Source organism: Phytophthora cinnamomi, assembly GCF_018691715.1.
Source record: "Phytophthora cinnamomi strain GKB4 chromosome Unknown Contig47, whole genome shotgun sequence".
NCBI classification, from domain to species: Eukaryota; Oomycota; class Peronosporomycetes; order Peronosporales; family Peronosporaceae; genus Phytophthora; species Phytophthora cinnamomi.
The window spans coordinates 284,069-299,307 of record NW_027150980.1 but is presented as its reverse complement, the minus strand read 5'-3'; the positions used below and the strand labels follow the sequence as shown (position 1 = coordinate 299,307).

The 15,239-nt window shown below is 53.8% G+C and overlaps 5 protein-coding genes across 6 annotated transcripts; 3 read left to right on the top strand and 2 right to left on the bottom strand.

Moving 5' to 3' along the window:
* Positions 1–171: 171 nt before the first annotated feature.
* On the bottom strand, positions 172–1,430 carry IUM83_15883 (TKL protein kinase; the record flags this gene model as incomplete). Its single annotated transcript, XM_067940727.1, has 4 exons — positions 172–796; positions 873–938; positions 1,008–1,073; positions 1,156–1,430. 4 exons carry the CDS (start codon positions 1,428–1,430, stop codon positions 172–174), a joined length of 1,032 nt encoding a protein of 343 aa, XP_067790254.1.
* Positions 1,431–1,585: 155 nt separating this feature from the next.
* Positions 1,586–2,778, top strand: IUM83_15882 (mmp37-like protein; the record flags this gene model as incomplete). 2 transcript variants are annotated; one of them, XM_067940725.1, is made up of 4 exons in its annotated part: positions 1,586–1,849; positions 1,961–2,188; positions 2,267–2,392; positions 2,470–2,778. In XM_067940725.1, 4 exons carry the CDS (start codon positions 1,586–1,588, stop codon positions 2,776–2,778), a joined length of 927 nt encoding a protein of 308 aa, XP_067790253.1. The 2 variants fall into 2 exon arrangements, with proteins under 2 accessions (XP_067790253.1, XP_067790252.1); XM_067940726.1 differs by having other exon boundaries at positions 1,586–1,867; positions 1,943–2,188.
* A 110-nt stretch (positions 2,779–2,888) lies between these two features.
* IUM83_15881 (Armadillo/beta-catenin-like repeat-containing protein) lies at positions 2,889–3,881 on the bottom strand (the record flags this gene model as incomplete). Its single annotated transcript, XM_067940724.1, has 1 exon — positions 2,889–3,881. One exon carries the CDS (start codon positions 3,879–3,881, stop codon positions 2,889–2,891), a length of 993 nt encoding a protein of 330 aa, XP_067790251.1.
* A 349-nt stretch (positions 3,882–4,230) lies between these two features.
* IUM83_15880 (Nitroreductase family) lies at positions 4,231–6,363 on the top strand (the record flags this gene model as incomplete). Its single annotated transcript, XM_067940723.1, has 6 exons — positions 4,231–4,338; positions 4,419–4,569; positions 4,655–4,719; positions 5,602–5,661; positions 5,736–5,886; positions 5,954–6,363. 6 exons carry the CDS (start codon positions 4,231–4,233, stop codon positions 6,361–6,363), a joined length of 945 nt encoding a protein of 314 aa, XP_067790250.1.
* Positions 6,364–11,638: 5,275 nt separating this feature from the next.
* On the top strand, positions 11,639–14,734 carry IUM83_15879 (Nitroreductase family; the record flags this gene model as incomplete). The annotated part of the gene is made up of 7 exons (XM_067940722.1): positions 11,639–11,746; positions 11,821–11,971; positions 12,039–12,473; positions 12,717–12,883; positions 12,969–13,119; positions 13,230–13,408; positions 14,714–14,734. The coding sequence occupies 7 exons, from the start codon at positions 11,639–11,641 to the stop codon at positions 14,732–14,734; spliced, it is 1,212 nt and encodes a 403-aa protein (XP_067790339.1).
* Between the last annotated feature and the right edge of the window lie 505 nt (positions 14,735–15,239).

Below are 15,239 nucleotides of genomic sequence, written 5' to 3'. Positions count from 1 at the left end.
CTCTGTTTGATTGTGTGGGGCTCGATCCAAAGGGGAGGGAAATTGGAGCTGCTGCCACGTATCAAAGCGCGGGCCGCTTAAGTACGACGCGATGCCTCGAACGCAAAAGCTGCGACGTGTGAGAACGGCAACTATTACCGGTGCATGTACTGTACATGAGTGCGATGCGTGTCAGAGGTCCCAGTACACCGCGTTCGGGTCGCCGTTCATCTGCAGGATTGTGGCCTTCACAACGGGGGGAAGCTGCTGCTGCAACTGCTTTTTCTTGCGCTGGTTCAAGTACTTCTTTTTCTGGTAGCGCTCGTACAGCGTGCGCGGCGCCAGCGTGCTCAGCAGCCCCACGCAGGCCAGGGACAGCGAGATCCCCGCGAACAGGAGGAACTTTGAGCGGCGCGGACTGTCCGCTTCGGGCAGCTCAGGGGCGGTGGTGGCTGCTACGGAGTCCATGGAGCTGCTCGAGCCAGTGATGCCGTACTTGCTGTTGAAGGCTTCGTCCGACAGCACGCAGAGCAGCGTGTTCTGCACGTACCGGTAGAGCGCGTCGCTGTCGGAGCACGCGAGATTTGTCGTGATCGACACGTTGAACGTCTCCAAGCTCGCGAAGAGCGTGGCGTCTGTCTGCCGAACCTCGAACTCTTGCAGCTTGACGGTAGACGTGATGACGAGCACCTTCAACGAGCTCGGGAACACGACTCCACCGATGTACGCGATGGGGTTGCCTGAAAGGTTGAGCGTCGTAACAGAGTCGGGGAAGGAAATGCTGCGTAGGCTTGCCAGGTTGCCGCTTGACGCAGTACTACAACAGTAATGGTAACAAAGTTAGTAACTTGCGTTGCGTTACTCATACGAAGTCAACGCGTGGTAAAGCCTACAATTTCGTAAGGCTGGTTGGAAAGGTAAAGTTCTGAAGCGAATCGAACAAGTTCTGGGATAAATCTCTGCATCATCAAAGCAGCCGATGTTATCAGAACTGTCGGCAGCCAGCTGGCACACCAGGGAGAACGCACAGTGTCTGTATTGTCATGGGAATCGAAGCATTCTTCAGCAACGCGATCTTGTTGCCTTTCAGATCTCTGTGACACAAAGGAACACCGACAACTCAGCGGCCAGGAAAAGCGAGGTCGACTACATTACACAGTGAAACTTGACACCTACAGCGTCATGACGGACGGCAAGCTTTCCACATATACGATCTTCTTGCTGCTCAAGTCCAGCTGCGTCACTCCGTTGCTGTCTGTCAGTACCCTCACAACTGTCGTGGTGCAGTCCGTGTACTCGATCACCGCTGCAGCGTACGTAGTCGACGCCGCGTAGTTGGACACCGTCGCGGCGGGGATCGAGCACGCAGTGGTGGTGGCAGCTCTCGCACATTCACCCCCATCAAAGCCAGCCAAGCAGCACAACACGCACGCCACCACAGTAGTTCGCATCGCGGTCCGTGGCAAGTCCAAATGAAAAAAATGACGAGCTTTAATTAGTTAGCGCAAGTTGAAGTGAGATGTAGCCATGTGCTGGTCTCAGCTGTGTGCACCACACCGTGCAGCAGGTCTGACAGGGTTTACGCGCATCAATCGATCGGACGAGCATGGCGATGAGCTTGGCGGCGGCGCTGACGCAGGCGCTGGACGCGTCGTTCCCGCGCGTGGCCTTCACCATGGCCTACGGCTCGGGCGTGTTCCAGCAGAAGAACCACGACGCCAGCGCCAGCATGGTGGACCTGGTCTTCGCCGTGGACGACCCGCTGGCCTGGCACGCGCAGAACCTCGAGCGCAACCCGCAGCACTACTCGGTGCTCAAGTACCTGGGCGCCGCCAACGTCGCCGCCTTCCAGGAGAACTTTGGCGCCGGCGTCTACTACAACACGCTGGTATACAGCGCAATAAAAACAATAAATATATATTACGGTAGGATGATATGCCGCTGACAGACGTGTGGCTGGCAGGTTCCTCTCACGGGCAAGATGCTCGGGACACGACTCATCAAGTACGGCGTCGTGAGCACCCAGACGTTGTGCGAAGACCTGCTCACGTGGAAGACGCTCTACTTGAGCGGCAGAATGCACAAACCAGTCAGTATTCTCGGCAGCAGCGACGCCATTCAAGCGGCGAGCTCGACGAATCTGTCGCACGCACTGAACTACGCGCTGCTTTGCTTGCCGGAGAAGTTCTCGGAGCACGACCTGTACATGGTAAGGAAGTGGATTGGGGCGAAGATTGTACTGTACGTGGGTTACTGATGCCGGTTGTTTGTTTTGAATTGCGAGTAGAAGATCGCAGGAATCTCGTACTTGGGCGACTTCCGGATGACGTTCGGTGAGAACCCGAAGAAGGTGCGCAACATTGTGGACGGCAACCTCAAGTCGTTCCGAGAGCTCTATCAACACAAAATTCAGGTAAGAGGGTCGAAGTAAATTGCTTTGGCGTCGTTTGCTTTTGATATGTGGCTGACAAATTGCTTGCTCCACTACAGAGCTCTCCATTTATGTCTCGCTCGCTCTCTGACGGCGAGATGCTCATCGCGCACAGCAGCGACCTCAAGGTACGGCAAACGATTGTGGAGTCTTTACCGTCCAACGTGCTTCAACGCCTTGCGAGCAAGTCACACACGACCGGGGCATTCGACCACCAAGCCGTCACCAAAAAGAAGTTACAGCGCGTTATCGCGACGATCGTGTTCCGGTCAAGTCGCTCGCAGAGTATCAAGGGTATTGCCACTGCTGGCGGCATGAAATCCATCGTCTACGTCGCGCAAAAGCTCAAGCGCACTTACTTCAAGTGACACCCGTCTACCTTTTGAAGATCACCCGAACTAGCAGATAGCTACATGTACGTCGGCGCAGCATGAAAGTTGAAAAAGCGTATACAAAAGTTATCTATCTATTGGTCTGCTTAGACAGTGAGCACCCTCTTCAGGTACTCGACGCGGGTCTTGGTCTCCTGCGCAAACTCCTTGTCCTCTCCCTCTAGTGCGTTGATCTGCTTAATGCGCTGGTCGCACTTGGCGACCAGGTCAAACTCGGGCTTCTTGCACGCCGCCATGAAGTCGGGGCCAATCAGGGCGAACTCCGCCAGGCCCTCCACCGAGCTCTCGCACAAGTCCACGTCCTCGTGCGTGACGAAGGCCGCTGCTGACTGGACGAAGAAGTCCTTCTGCAGCACCAGGTCGGCCGTCGAGCGGGTGGTGCGCATCAGGTAGCGCAGGAAGAACAGCGACTTGCGCTGCAGGCGAATGTCCGTGGCGCCCTGCAGGTTCTGGCGCATGAGCTCCAGGCCCTTGCAGCTGTCGCCCAGGAACCGCTTGTCGGCGGCGGCGTGGTGGCGCACCAGGCACGAGATGCCCAGCAGCGCCTTGACGCGGCACGTGACGTCCGCGTCCTCGCGCGCGAGCGTGCACAGCACCTCCAGCAGGCCGCTGTCCACGGCCGCGTCCTGGCAGAAGGGGTTGTTCTGCACCACGACGGAGCAGACCTCGGCGGCCAGCGCGCGCGACGACGGGCGCGCGAACTGGCGGATGACGTTGCTCATGACGCGCAGGCCGCCCATCTTGACGAAGTTCTGCGCGTTGTCGATCTGGTCGATGCGCGTGAGCAGCTCGTCCAGCAGCGCGTCCTTGTACTGCGCCAGCTCGTCGGGCGAGGGGGCGTCCTCCTCGTCGGCGATGGAGCCGTCCTCGCCGGCGAACACGAGGCGCGGGTCCTCGCCCTCCAGGATGCGCAGGACGTCCTTCACGCGCTCGTTCTCGTCCACCACGCCCTCGTTCATGACCATCTCCAGGAAGCGCCGCTTGTCCTCCGAGATGGGCGTCGCCTCCGTGGGCGTCGTGCCGTCCGTGTGCTTCATGGTCCACTTCATGAGCGCCTGCCACTTGGCCTGGTCCGCCATGCTTGCTCTCTAGCTGCTGGTCGCTGGTCGATTGCCTTTGTGACGGTGATTGGCTTCCGCTGCCACCTCTGATTGGGAGCTTCGGGAATAGTCTAGATTCTAGACTATTCTAGACTCTAGGAAGGACTCGGCCCAATCACAAAGACACTGGACGCTTGTATGAGGCCAACTTGAAGTGGAAAAAAGGCAACTTCCAACGCAAAACTGCTGAGCATGCACCTCGATGTTGTGGGCGGAAGCGCGTCCACCACAGAGCCTTTGAGCCGGGCGAGTGATGAATGCGCGGCGTCTTTACTGCCTACTCCCTCCGTTCCTGGGCACCTCACCTCATTCGCGAACCCTGAGCAACATGACGGAGCAGCTGGGGGCAGCCATCCGCGAGCGCTATGCGTGCAAGGCGTTCCTACCGGACGCCGTGCCGGACAAGACGCTCCGGGAGATTCTCAAGCTCACGCAGGTGCTCCAGGTACGGGTAAGTGGACACCGCGGCGCTGACTAACTGTAGGCTGTTTGCGCTGCATGGATGTTATTGCCCAGCGCGCCCCATCGGGCTTCAACACGCAGGCCTACGTCTGCGTTTTAGTTCGCGCGGCTGAGTCCCGCGAGAAGCTGGCGGAGGCCATGTTGGACAAGAATGGCCGCAAGGTGAAGGAGGCCCCTGTCGTGGTTGTCTTCGCGGCGGATTGTGGTAAGCGGTAGAGTAATGCCGACACATGATTTGAGGTTGCGCAGTACACAAAGTGCTAACTCGGTTGGCTCGTTGACTCGTTCAGAGCCGAGCAAAAGCGTGCCGCGGATGCAGCAGCTTAACCGCGACAACGGCGCCCCAGAGGAATTCGTGAACAGGATTCCGTCTCACGTCGAGAAGTTCTCAGGAGAGGGGGACCCGAACGTCTCGACGGAGGCTTGGGCGTACAAACAAACAACCTTTGCGGCCGCTACATTCCTGTACGCTGCTCAGGTGCACGGCCTCGCTACATGTCCGATGGAGGGGATCGACCAGGTCCAGGTAAAGCAACTACTGGACATCCCGGGCCGCTACAGTATCCCTGTAGTGATCGCTTTGGGCTACGCGAACCCCGCTGCTAAACCTTCCAAGCCATCGGTCCGGTTGCCGCCGACGGAAGTGTTTTTCGATGACACGTTTGGTCAGTCGAGCGAGAAGTTGTTTGCGGACAATTAAGGTCTAAAGGCAAGCAACACATATACTGTCCACTGCAGCGCATTCTTCTCCGAAGCGATATGAAGGCGCTCGATGTGTGCCCGACTCACGAAGAGGTTGATCTGTCCATGTGGCGTGTGATAACGTGTTGTGATTGCGTATTGTACATTGCAGAGTGAATTATGCGTATGGAGGCATCAATCGTCTTGTTAATGACTTACTTCCTGTTGCGTTGGCGTATACTACACTACGTAATGTGTCACGCGATGAAATGTAGACACGCTTCCTGCCTGCATCACGCTTGCACATCACTCCCGCTTTCGCAAGAACCACTTGCCAAGCAGCGACCGAAATCACGGGCTAGCAGCAGTCCCCACGAGACCTGGATTACGACAACTTGAAGGGATCTGGTCGAGATCCCCCCCCCCCACCGCGCCCGGCGCTGCTTGGCCCATTGCGTACGTCACTTTTCAATTTGCTTCTGACTGCACACCCATCCACACCCACAAGATGGCCGAACAACTGGGAGCTGCGATTCGCGAACGATTCGCCTGCAAGTCCTTCCTGCCCGACCCCGTGCCGGATGAAACGCTCCGTGAGATCCTCAAGCTCACGCAGGTGAGCACCAGCTTACCGTGAATCGACTGCACCGGCCTATGTGCTGACCGACCGGGTGTGTTTGTGCTGCCCAGCGAGCCCCGACCGGATTCAACACGCAGGCCTATGTCTGCATCGTGCTGCGCTCCGCCGAGGACCGTGAGAAGCTGGCGGGCGCCATGATGGACGCCAACGCCGTCAAGGTGAAGGGCGCTCCCGTCGCCGTCGTCTTCGCGGCCGACTGCGGTACGATATCTTGCTGCGTAGTGTAGGGGATCCTGTACTGATGTGCTCGCTGTTTGTGTCACCACAGAGCCCAGCAAGAACGTGCCGCGCATGCAGCAGCTCAACCGCGACAACGGCGCCCCTGACGCCTTCGTGAACCAGATCCCGCCCCTCGTGGAGCTCTTCTCGGGCGAGCACGACCCGAACGTGTCCACGGAGGCGTGGGCGTACAAGCAGACGACGTTTGCGGCCGCCACCTTCCTGTACGCCGCCCAGGTGCACGGCCTCGCGACGTGCCCGATGGAAGGCCTGGACCAAGCCAAGGTGAAGCAGGCGCTGGACATCCCGGACCGCTACAGCATCCCCGTGGTGGTGGCGCTGGGCCACGCGAACCCGGAGGCGAAGCCTGCCAAACCGTCGGTGCGCTTCCCCCCGTCGGAGATTTTCTTCGATGGCAAGTTCGGCCAGTCGCTGGAGAAGTTCTTCGAGGAGAAGTAAGTAAGTTGGTGTGTCGAACAAGTCTAAAGAGAACACGAATTCTTTGTGATACTCAAAATTTATTTAATCGTTAGATGACGCACCATCATTAAAATCAATGTGCATCCCCGGGTGTCGGCTGGACTTGGGGTTAACGTATGTTCACGGAAAGAGTTGTGGTTGAAAGTTTACTGCCAGTACACTCAAAACGGTTTGCGTTGAGAAGTGTTATCATTTCCTAACGGGTTTGCCGTGGCATCGCAGCTGCGTCGTGACGAAATCGATGTTACTGCGGCTTGTGCAGTTTGTAGTACGCGTTGTATCCGCGCCAGACCGCCGCATCCGGGTTGGTCATCCATGTAGCCTTTTCCATCTTCAGTAATTTTCAGATCCGCGGTGGTTTTACGCCAAAATCAAGCCACATTTTAAATTGCGCAGTTTGAAATTGTCTCGCTGTCTCCGCAGTTGCAGGCACCTTCTTCGCAGCCTCGAGCATCTTTGACAACCGTTCATTGCCGTAAAAATGCGTCAATGACTTTATGAGAGTCGCTCCCTTCCCGGGATTCTTCACGTTGTACAGACTCGCGTAGTTGATCCAGCTGACCAAATTCGGGTTAGTGAGAATCCACTCCGTCGTCAAGCTTTAGCAGCTTGAATACATCATCCGGTGTTTTTCCATTCAGCCACTGTTTGTATTGGGCATCTTGCAAACGTGTTGCTAGCTTTTCTGTGCTAGACACCTTCCTCGCACTCAATAGCATCTTCGATACCGCCTCGTCACCGTAAAACTTTGTAAACTTTTGGACCATTGCTGCGTCCATTCCAATGTTCTTAGCAGTACGCTGACGCAAGATAACCATCCAGGAATTTAAACCCGGGTTGGTAAGAAGGTCATCCACATTGTTGTCAAGATTCAGCAGCTTGAACACTTGATCGCTTGTTAGTCCCTTTTTCAGCCACCCATTCTGCATGGCAGTCTCCAGTTGAGCGGCAATAGCGTTGGGTTTTGCCGCAGAGAGAATTTTGGCAACACCGCCGTCATTGTACAGCGCCTTAAGTGTCAAGATCACCAACGTGTCTGCACGTTTCTCGTTCATCGCATGCGCATAACTGTACCACGCCGTAATCTGAGGGTTTTCGAAAAGGTCGTCGCCCGCCTTGTCAAGTCGTAACAGCGTGAATACATCATCCACAGACTTACCAGCGGCTGCCCAGTTTTCGCGCTGCTCAGCCGCCAACCTCGCTGCTATCTTTTGCTGGCTTGGGACTTTATTCGCCACTTCTATCATCCTCGCCAACGCGTCATCTCCGTAGCTCTTCGAGATAATCGCAGCCATCGATACCTTCTTGTCGGGATTTTTCTTATTGAGTAGATCGATATAGGTGGCCCAAGTCTTGAATTTTGTGGTGGTGAGAAGATTATCGACTGTTTCAGTAGCTTGAAAGCCTCATCCGCGGATTGACCCTTCGAAAGTAGTTCCTGGGCTCGCGTGTTGATCTTCGATACTGCTGTCTTCACCTTTTCGGTGAGGCGAGTAACACCGGGAATGACTCGTTCCTCAGCATACGTTGTCTCACCACCTCTTAGGAGTCTCGTAAGAGTGGGGGCATCTGAACGAACCGCAAGGAAGAGCTGAGGCGAGTCCCAGCCAAGGTTCCTCTCGCCAGCACCACCGTTGGCCAGCAGGGCAGTTGCTACTATTAGCAACACGACGGACAAGAATCGCATGGTGTTGTTATCCTCGGCAGGGAATTCAGCCCCGCGCGCTGGAGAGTGAATTGCAAAATGAAAATGAAACTTTGGCCGGTACGTACGGTCTCAATCAAAGCAAGAGTTGTTCGCGATGCCAGCAGCTAGCATCAAGCATATGGGAAACAAGTTACAGTACGGTAAGGTAACCGACCGGCCATTGATTCTCTTGCAATCTCAAGACGGATGTAGAATGCGCTAGTGAATGATCGCGTTCACTGCAGTAGTGACTTTCCCGGGGCATGCCCGTATTCTATTAATAAAAAATTATATCAAAAGGCACAGCAGTACATGGGAAAAGTCACCTACAATATAGTAATATATTACATTGGTATTTTACACCGTTCCACTGGCTACACTGCTGGTTCAGTTGGTGTCGTTGACGCGGCATACTGAGGGTTCAAACCCCCTTATGGCTCGGCAATTTCTTCGCGGGTCTCAAATCACTTGTGGAACTGGCGCTTCTTGTTCTTGCGGTCTGGCCTTGGAGTGACGGGTTACAGTTGCAGCTACGCCATGGACTTCGCTGTAGACATTAATGATGTGCCTCTGCTTGAAGTCCAACGACGATCGTTCATATTGCGTGAAGATGGCCTGAAAGCCTTTCACACGCGGGCGTCCTGTGCGATTTTATTGAGCGGGTGGAACTCCAATACAAAAATAGACTGATTGACTGGTGGTTCAAACCAGTGGTAATATATCCTGGAGTGCCTTTTGATAAGACATGACACATTATCAAAATTGAGTTTTCTGATTGGCTGATACGTTTGAACCGTTGCTACAAAAGTGGCAATAAAAACCTACCACGTCAATTTCTTCAAAATATCCTTTTGTTTCCGCCGGACATACTCATTACATGCTATCCTATCTTCGAGAATAATTATGATTATGGGACGCGTGAAAGTGGAGTTTCACGACATCGTTGACTATAAATCCTTGAGAAGTGCAAGTATCAAGTTTTCGAGCCGGACTTTTGATTATGGGACGCAAGTCACAAATGAGACCGGGACAGAGACTATTGTTACAAACTAGAAAGCCGGTTCTGAACTGGCTTGTACTAGTTCGTCGATAAATCTACAAAACCACTTTGTATGCCGAATTTCCTTTGCAATAGGGAACCCCCGTTTCAGCGTGCCCAAAAGCATAGAGTTCGGGGCACAACCCTAAAATTTAGCATGTGATAACACTTTTGAAAATTCGTTTGAAAATGATTAAACATCAAATAATGTTTGAGCATTTGCTACAGCTTGTCCGTCCATACCTCCTATTCTGGTTTGATTCGTGTATGAGCCCTGCAATAGTGCTATGTTTGGTCTTTGATCGGATTTATTTATTTGGTTTGCATTTAGCACTGCTTTTCTTCGAATTTGGTGGATTTCGACCTAAGTTTGTTAACCAAGTAATCAGTGTCGCGCTTACAGTCGAAGCTTTTTATGGAGTTTGGTCGTGTATATGGCATTATTATGTTGATAGCAACAACAGTTATAACATAATTCTGAGCTAACTATGAAGCAGGATGTCACCGTTTTTACAAAGTATATACTCGTGTGCCCTTTGACGAAGGGTTATCCCTAGACTAGGGCCCTAGTCTTGGCAAATCGACATTCATCGTAAATATCGACTATATTACCACTGAGGGTTATTAACGATTAATATCCTCTAATATCCGAATGTAAAGCTGAACATCGGGCAATCGGACCGATTTGTTGGTGTTCGGAACATCTATCTAGCATTACCATTTGATAATAAACGCTAATATCAGCTTGATGTAAAATATTGTAATGATTATAATATTTAATATAAGCGATATTAATGCTGAATTGCCAACACTAATTATCCCAGTCGACGAGCTCCCATTGCTATTGGCCAATCTGCTTTTCTTAGGATGTGAGGGGTGGGGGCTGTTAGAAAGGAAATTTGGTAACTATTGTACTGGCGATATGAACTAATACACCAATTGCACACAATGTGGTTTCTCTTCGCCAAAATTAATCCCTCAGCGCTACCAAGACCAGCGTCAAATTGGTTGGCTCCACGGTATAGTAAATTACCATTCGCCACAGACTCCTCGTCATTTCCTGATTCGCTATGGTCCACCGAACAACCCAAGAAAAGATACCAGAGCAGCCCTCTCCCAGCACCGTGCTGAGTTCCTCCGACCCAAACGAGTGACAACTTGTGCTAGCATCCGGGAGTGAGCACTGGTTTGCGGGCTTTAGGGGCCCGCTTGATTCGCACTTGTATTTTGGAGTTGATTGGGTCTGAATGTAGAATTAAGAGCATTTCCATAGGTAAAACCAAAAAAAGTTCTTTTTATCAAATATAGCTAGTTTGTACGCTCCACCGGTTTAAGTAAATTACGAGAGATTTGCTGGACATTTACGCGGATTTGAGCAAGTTCGCTCACTGAGAGGGCCTTGAGTAAATCCATGAGGTAAGCTCAACCGCCGGTTTTGCGATCAAGACTGTGGTGGCCGCCACGCTCACACAGCCAACGCCCTCAACGCTCTATGGATCTAGGTACGATATCTGGCTGTCTGCACGCCATCGACACGCTGCCTAGCGGCGCTAACCCTCCTGATGCAGGTCAGCGCTGGCGATTGTACTTGCTCCCTTCTTGCCTAGCCTTGCTTGCCTTTGCAACTTGTTTCCTTAGTTTGCGCCGTCTACATTGTTTCTTTTACTGCTAAACAGTAAGTTGCACAATGACATTGCCTCGTTTTGCTTACCTTTGCAACTTGCTTTGCGTCTACATTGCTGCTTTCGTGCTGCTAAACAGTAAGTTGCACAATGACAAACATGGCTAGGGGATGCAACTTGTGAGCCGTAACCCTAACGTTGCGTGAGTGTAGTTGATTGTCGTCTGGAGGGGCAAGTTACGAATTACGAACTGCGATTTGTGCAGGGCATATTCTATTAGTACCCTTCGGACAATCCGTGTATTAAAATAATGTTTTGTATTTTAATTGAGGTAGCAAGTACGACCGCTAAAGATTACTGAAGACCTGTGACAACAACGTCACGAGCAAGAGAGTTCTCCTTGCCAGGGGTCGTATTTGCCACCCACGAATTCGGCAGATGCAGGGCGCTGCCCTGGACCCATGTGTACCATTAGCTACCGTCCCAGTAGCTTGATCGCGTTCGCCCGGTGCGGTTTGGCTCTACGACGTCGTGTGACGCAGCGCCCCGAAAGACAATGCCCAGTGCTTCCGTGGAGGTATGGTTTCAGAGCTTGAACCGCTGTCGAGTTTGGAAAGAGCGCTGGGAGGCTGGTGCTCACCACCACCATTGCGGTACCGCTGTCCTGTGGGGAGCTCCAAGTTAGAGCATGCGCACAGTCATGCGGAGCAAGCTGCTGTACTGAGAACTGTACGAATTACATGTTGAAGCTAACCAACCCAGGGATGTTCACATGCTACCTTCCTCCGTGAATCCCTGATTACGTGCCATGACTGGCTAACTACACGTCCTGAGCCAGGCACTCTTGGCAAGTACGTCACTTTTTTTTTCAATTTGCTTCTGACTGCACACCCATCCACCCACAAGATGGCCGAACAACTGGGAGCTGCGATTCGCGAACGATTCGCCTGCAAGTCCTTCCTGCCCGACCCCGTGCCGGATGAAACGCTCCGTGAGATCCTCAAGCTCACGCAGGTGAGCACCAGCTTACCGTGAATCGACTGCACCGGCCTATGTGCTGACCGACCGGGTGTGTTTGTGCTGCCCAGCGAGCCCCGACCGGATTCAACACGCAGGCCTATGTCTGCATCGTGCTGCGCTCCGCCGAGGACCGTGAGAAGCTGGCGGGCGCCATGATGGACGCCAACGCCGTCAAGGTGAAGGGCGCTCCCGTCGCCGTCGTCTTCGCGGCCGACTGCGGTACGATATCTTGCTGCGTAGTGTAGGGGATCCTGTACTGATGTGCTCGCTGTTTGTGTCACCACAGAGCCCAGCAAGAACGTGCCGCGCATGCAGCAGCTCAACCGCGACAACGGCGCCCCTGACGCCTTCGTGAACCAGATCCCGCCCCTCGTGGAGCTCTTCTCGGGCGAGCACGACCCGAACGTGTCCACGGAGGCGTGGGCGTACAAGCAGACGACGTTTGCGGCCGCCACCTTCCTGTACGCCGCCCAGGTGCACGGCCTCGCGACGTGCCCGATGGAAGGCCTGGACCAAGCCAAGGTGAAGCAGGCGCTGGACATCCCGGACCGCTACAGCATCCCCGTGGTGGTGGCGCTGGGCCACGCGAACCCGGAGGCGAAGCCTGCCAAACCGTCGGTGCGCTTCCCCCCGTCGGAGATTTTCTTCGATGGCAAGTTCGGCCAATCGCTGGAGAAGTTCGTTCTTCGTGGAGGAGTAAGCAATTGTCTCCCTGCCGACTGTAAGAGAAACAGTCGTTCTTTTTTAGGGAAGAGGAGCTATATAAAAACAAAACGGGAGTCGTTCGTTGCACGCTCAGAAGTGAATCGTCTGCGACGTGTGATAACTCGGTCCGATTACGAGGATTGCATATGCGGCTCGTGTACGCCACACCAAATTTTCTATCTGACACGCGAAGAGCTCACTTCAGAACTCGCGACCGACATGGCACTGCGTAGCTCCCCAAGACTCGTGCGCACGGCAGCGACGGCCCTGCTGCGTCAAGGCACCCCGGCCGCCGCTCAGAGCCGTCTGCTCAGCAGCGCGCAGAAGAAACTGGGCGCTGCCATTGAGGAGCGCTACGCGTGCAAGGCCTTCCTGCCGGACGCGGTGCCGGACAAGACGCTCCAGGAGATCCTCAAGCTCACGCTGGTGCGACACCCCCTGCGAGCTGACAGCGTAGCACACAGAGTCTAAATGGTTATGCATTGCATTGCCCCCTCGTTTCCGTGCGCAGAGAGCGCCGACGGGCTTCAACACGCAGCCGTACGCCTGCGTGCTGGTGCGCGAGCAGAAGGACCGCGAGAAGCTGGCCGAGGCCATGATGGACAGCAACGCCCGCAAGGTCAAGGAGGCCCCCGTGGTGGCGGTCTTTGCCGCCGACTGTGGTGCGTGTGGTTGGAGGTCGTGGCATGGAGAAGTCAGGGACGAGGTGCTGATGAGGGTGTTGTTGTTGTTGTTGTTGTTGCATTTGTTGGCGTGTCTTGGTGAACCGCAGAGCCGAGCAAGCGCGTCCCGCGTCTACAGCAGTTGGCGCACGACAACGGAGCCCCAGTGGACTTCGTGAGCAACATGCCGCACGTCGTGCGCCTCTTCTCGGGGGAGGGGGTTGTTGCGAGCGGTCTGCGTGCTGCCATTGCCACGGCGGTGTCCCCGCTACAGCCTGCGCCCTCGAACGTGTCGACGGAGGCGTGGGCCTTCAAGCAGACGACGTTCGCGGCTGCTACCTTCTTGTACGCCGCACAGGTTCATGGTCTCGCGACGTGCCCGATGGAAGGCTTCGACCAGATTCGTGTCAGGAACGCGCTTGACATCCCGGACCGCTACGGCGTGCCCGTGGTGATTGCTCTGGGCTACCCGAACCCGACTATGAAGCCTAAGAGGCCGTCGGTGAGACTGGACCCCACCGAGGTATTCTTTGACGGCAAATTCGGTGACTCGAGCGAGAACATTTTCTCCGACAAGTAAGTTGCGATGGCATTTGCGGGCGAACACTCTTGGTTCCTGCTAGACAGACAAGCCAGCCCCACTTAAGGATTTAGTAAGAAGGACCTGGTTAGAAATGTTTGATCCCTTTCACTACACACTCCAGTAATATCTTCAGGCAATGCGCCAGCTTGCCGACGCCAAAATTGGTGGTCGTCGCGGTCCACACACTCTCCACGTTGCTGGTGTCTTGGATCGACGACGGACTCGTCTTGACCGTTCCAGCGGGGGACTGCTCCTCTTGCTGCTGCTCCGACCCGCTGGTCTGAAACGTCTGCTGCTCTGGGTTCGCAGACGACTGGGTGGAGTCCGACTGTACTTGGCGAATATAGGAACCAACTCGGATTCCAGCGTCGTCTCCCCGTTGTGAGACGGGAAATTTTCATCGAGAGCAACAAGATCGAGGAACTACCGCAAAACAACGAGCCAGTACATGCACGTGAAGTACGTGGTGGCGGAGTCGTTGTGGAAGCTCGTGCGCGATGCTGCCTGGCGCGCAGTACCGTGGCTAAGCTATTACTGCTCTACCCGATTTTGTCATTTGGCGCAGAATTTGGAAATGTTTTCGGAATAGTGCCAGAACTTGACATTTCCCCCAATTGTCGAAGCAGCGAAATGTGAACAGAGTTGGTACTGGTATCTCATATTTAATACAAAGTATGAGAAAATTATTCACGTCGGCGCGAAAATTGTTGAAGCATAGGGGCAAAATACGGCTGGAGCAGATCGGAGATTTGCCTGAAGCTGTGTGCGCTCATCATTACTACGACGCGTGTATACTTATTCTTAGTTCGTTCTACTGTGCCGGAAGCTGGCGCGCCGCTACGTAGCAGCCTCAGAATTACCGAACGACGAATTCACGCTCGCACGCTGTATAGTGTACAGTAGTGCCCTGTGCATGTTGTTTGATCGCTACTTCAGCCACGCTATAATCAACTGATCGCGCCTTTGCTTTCATTTGACTCACAACACCTGGGTTTTGCTCGTATGAGTTAGGAGCACATCCCAGAAACCTGAATTCGTCACAGATAATCGATACAGACGCTATTGAGATGCAGTAACACGTTGTACCTTGAATTACATTTTGTAGTGCTCAATAGCGGACACACACAGCTAGGCTAGGTGCCGTCTCCCGTGGCTAAGACGAAGATCCCTACTTGACATATGCCAAATACCACGTCACCTTTGGTTGACTCCATTTTACTTTTGTTCCAAAAGCTACTTAAAATGCATTCCTTCTTATGTCTTACACCTGCATACGGATTGCAAATCTGGCTTTCCCGGGGTCGTCTTTCAAGCAAAAGCGCACACTATCTGACTATCCAGAGCAGTCAGGTTGTGATCCAAAGGCTCATGAATCCGGATTGCTTTGAGACGAGATGTCAGCAACTCGTCGGGCCAACAAGGTACAGTACCACGATTGCGTCGTGGTTTCTGGTGTAGCATACAATATCCCGGTATTTCAGGCTGAAGTGGTTGAAATGCATGTACAATCGTGTCCTGCTCGTCCGACTCGGGCACG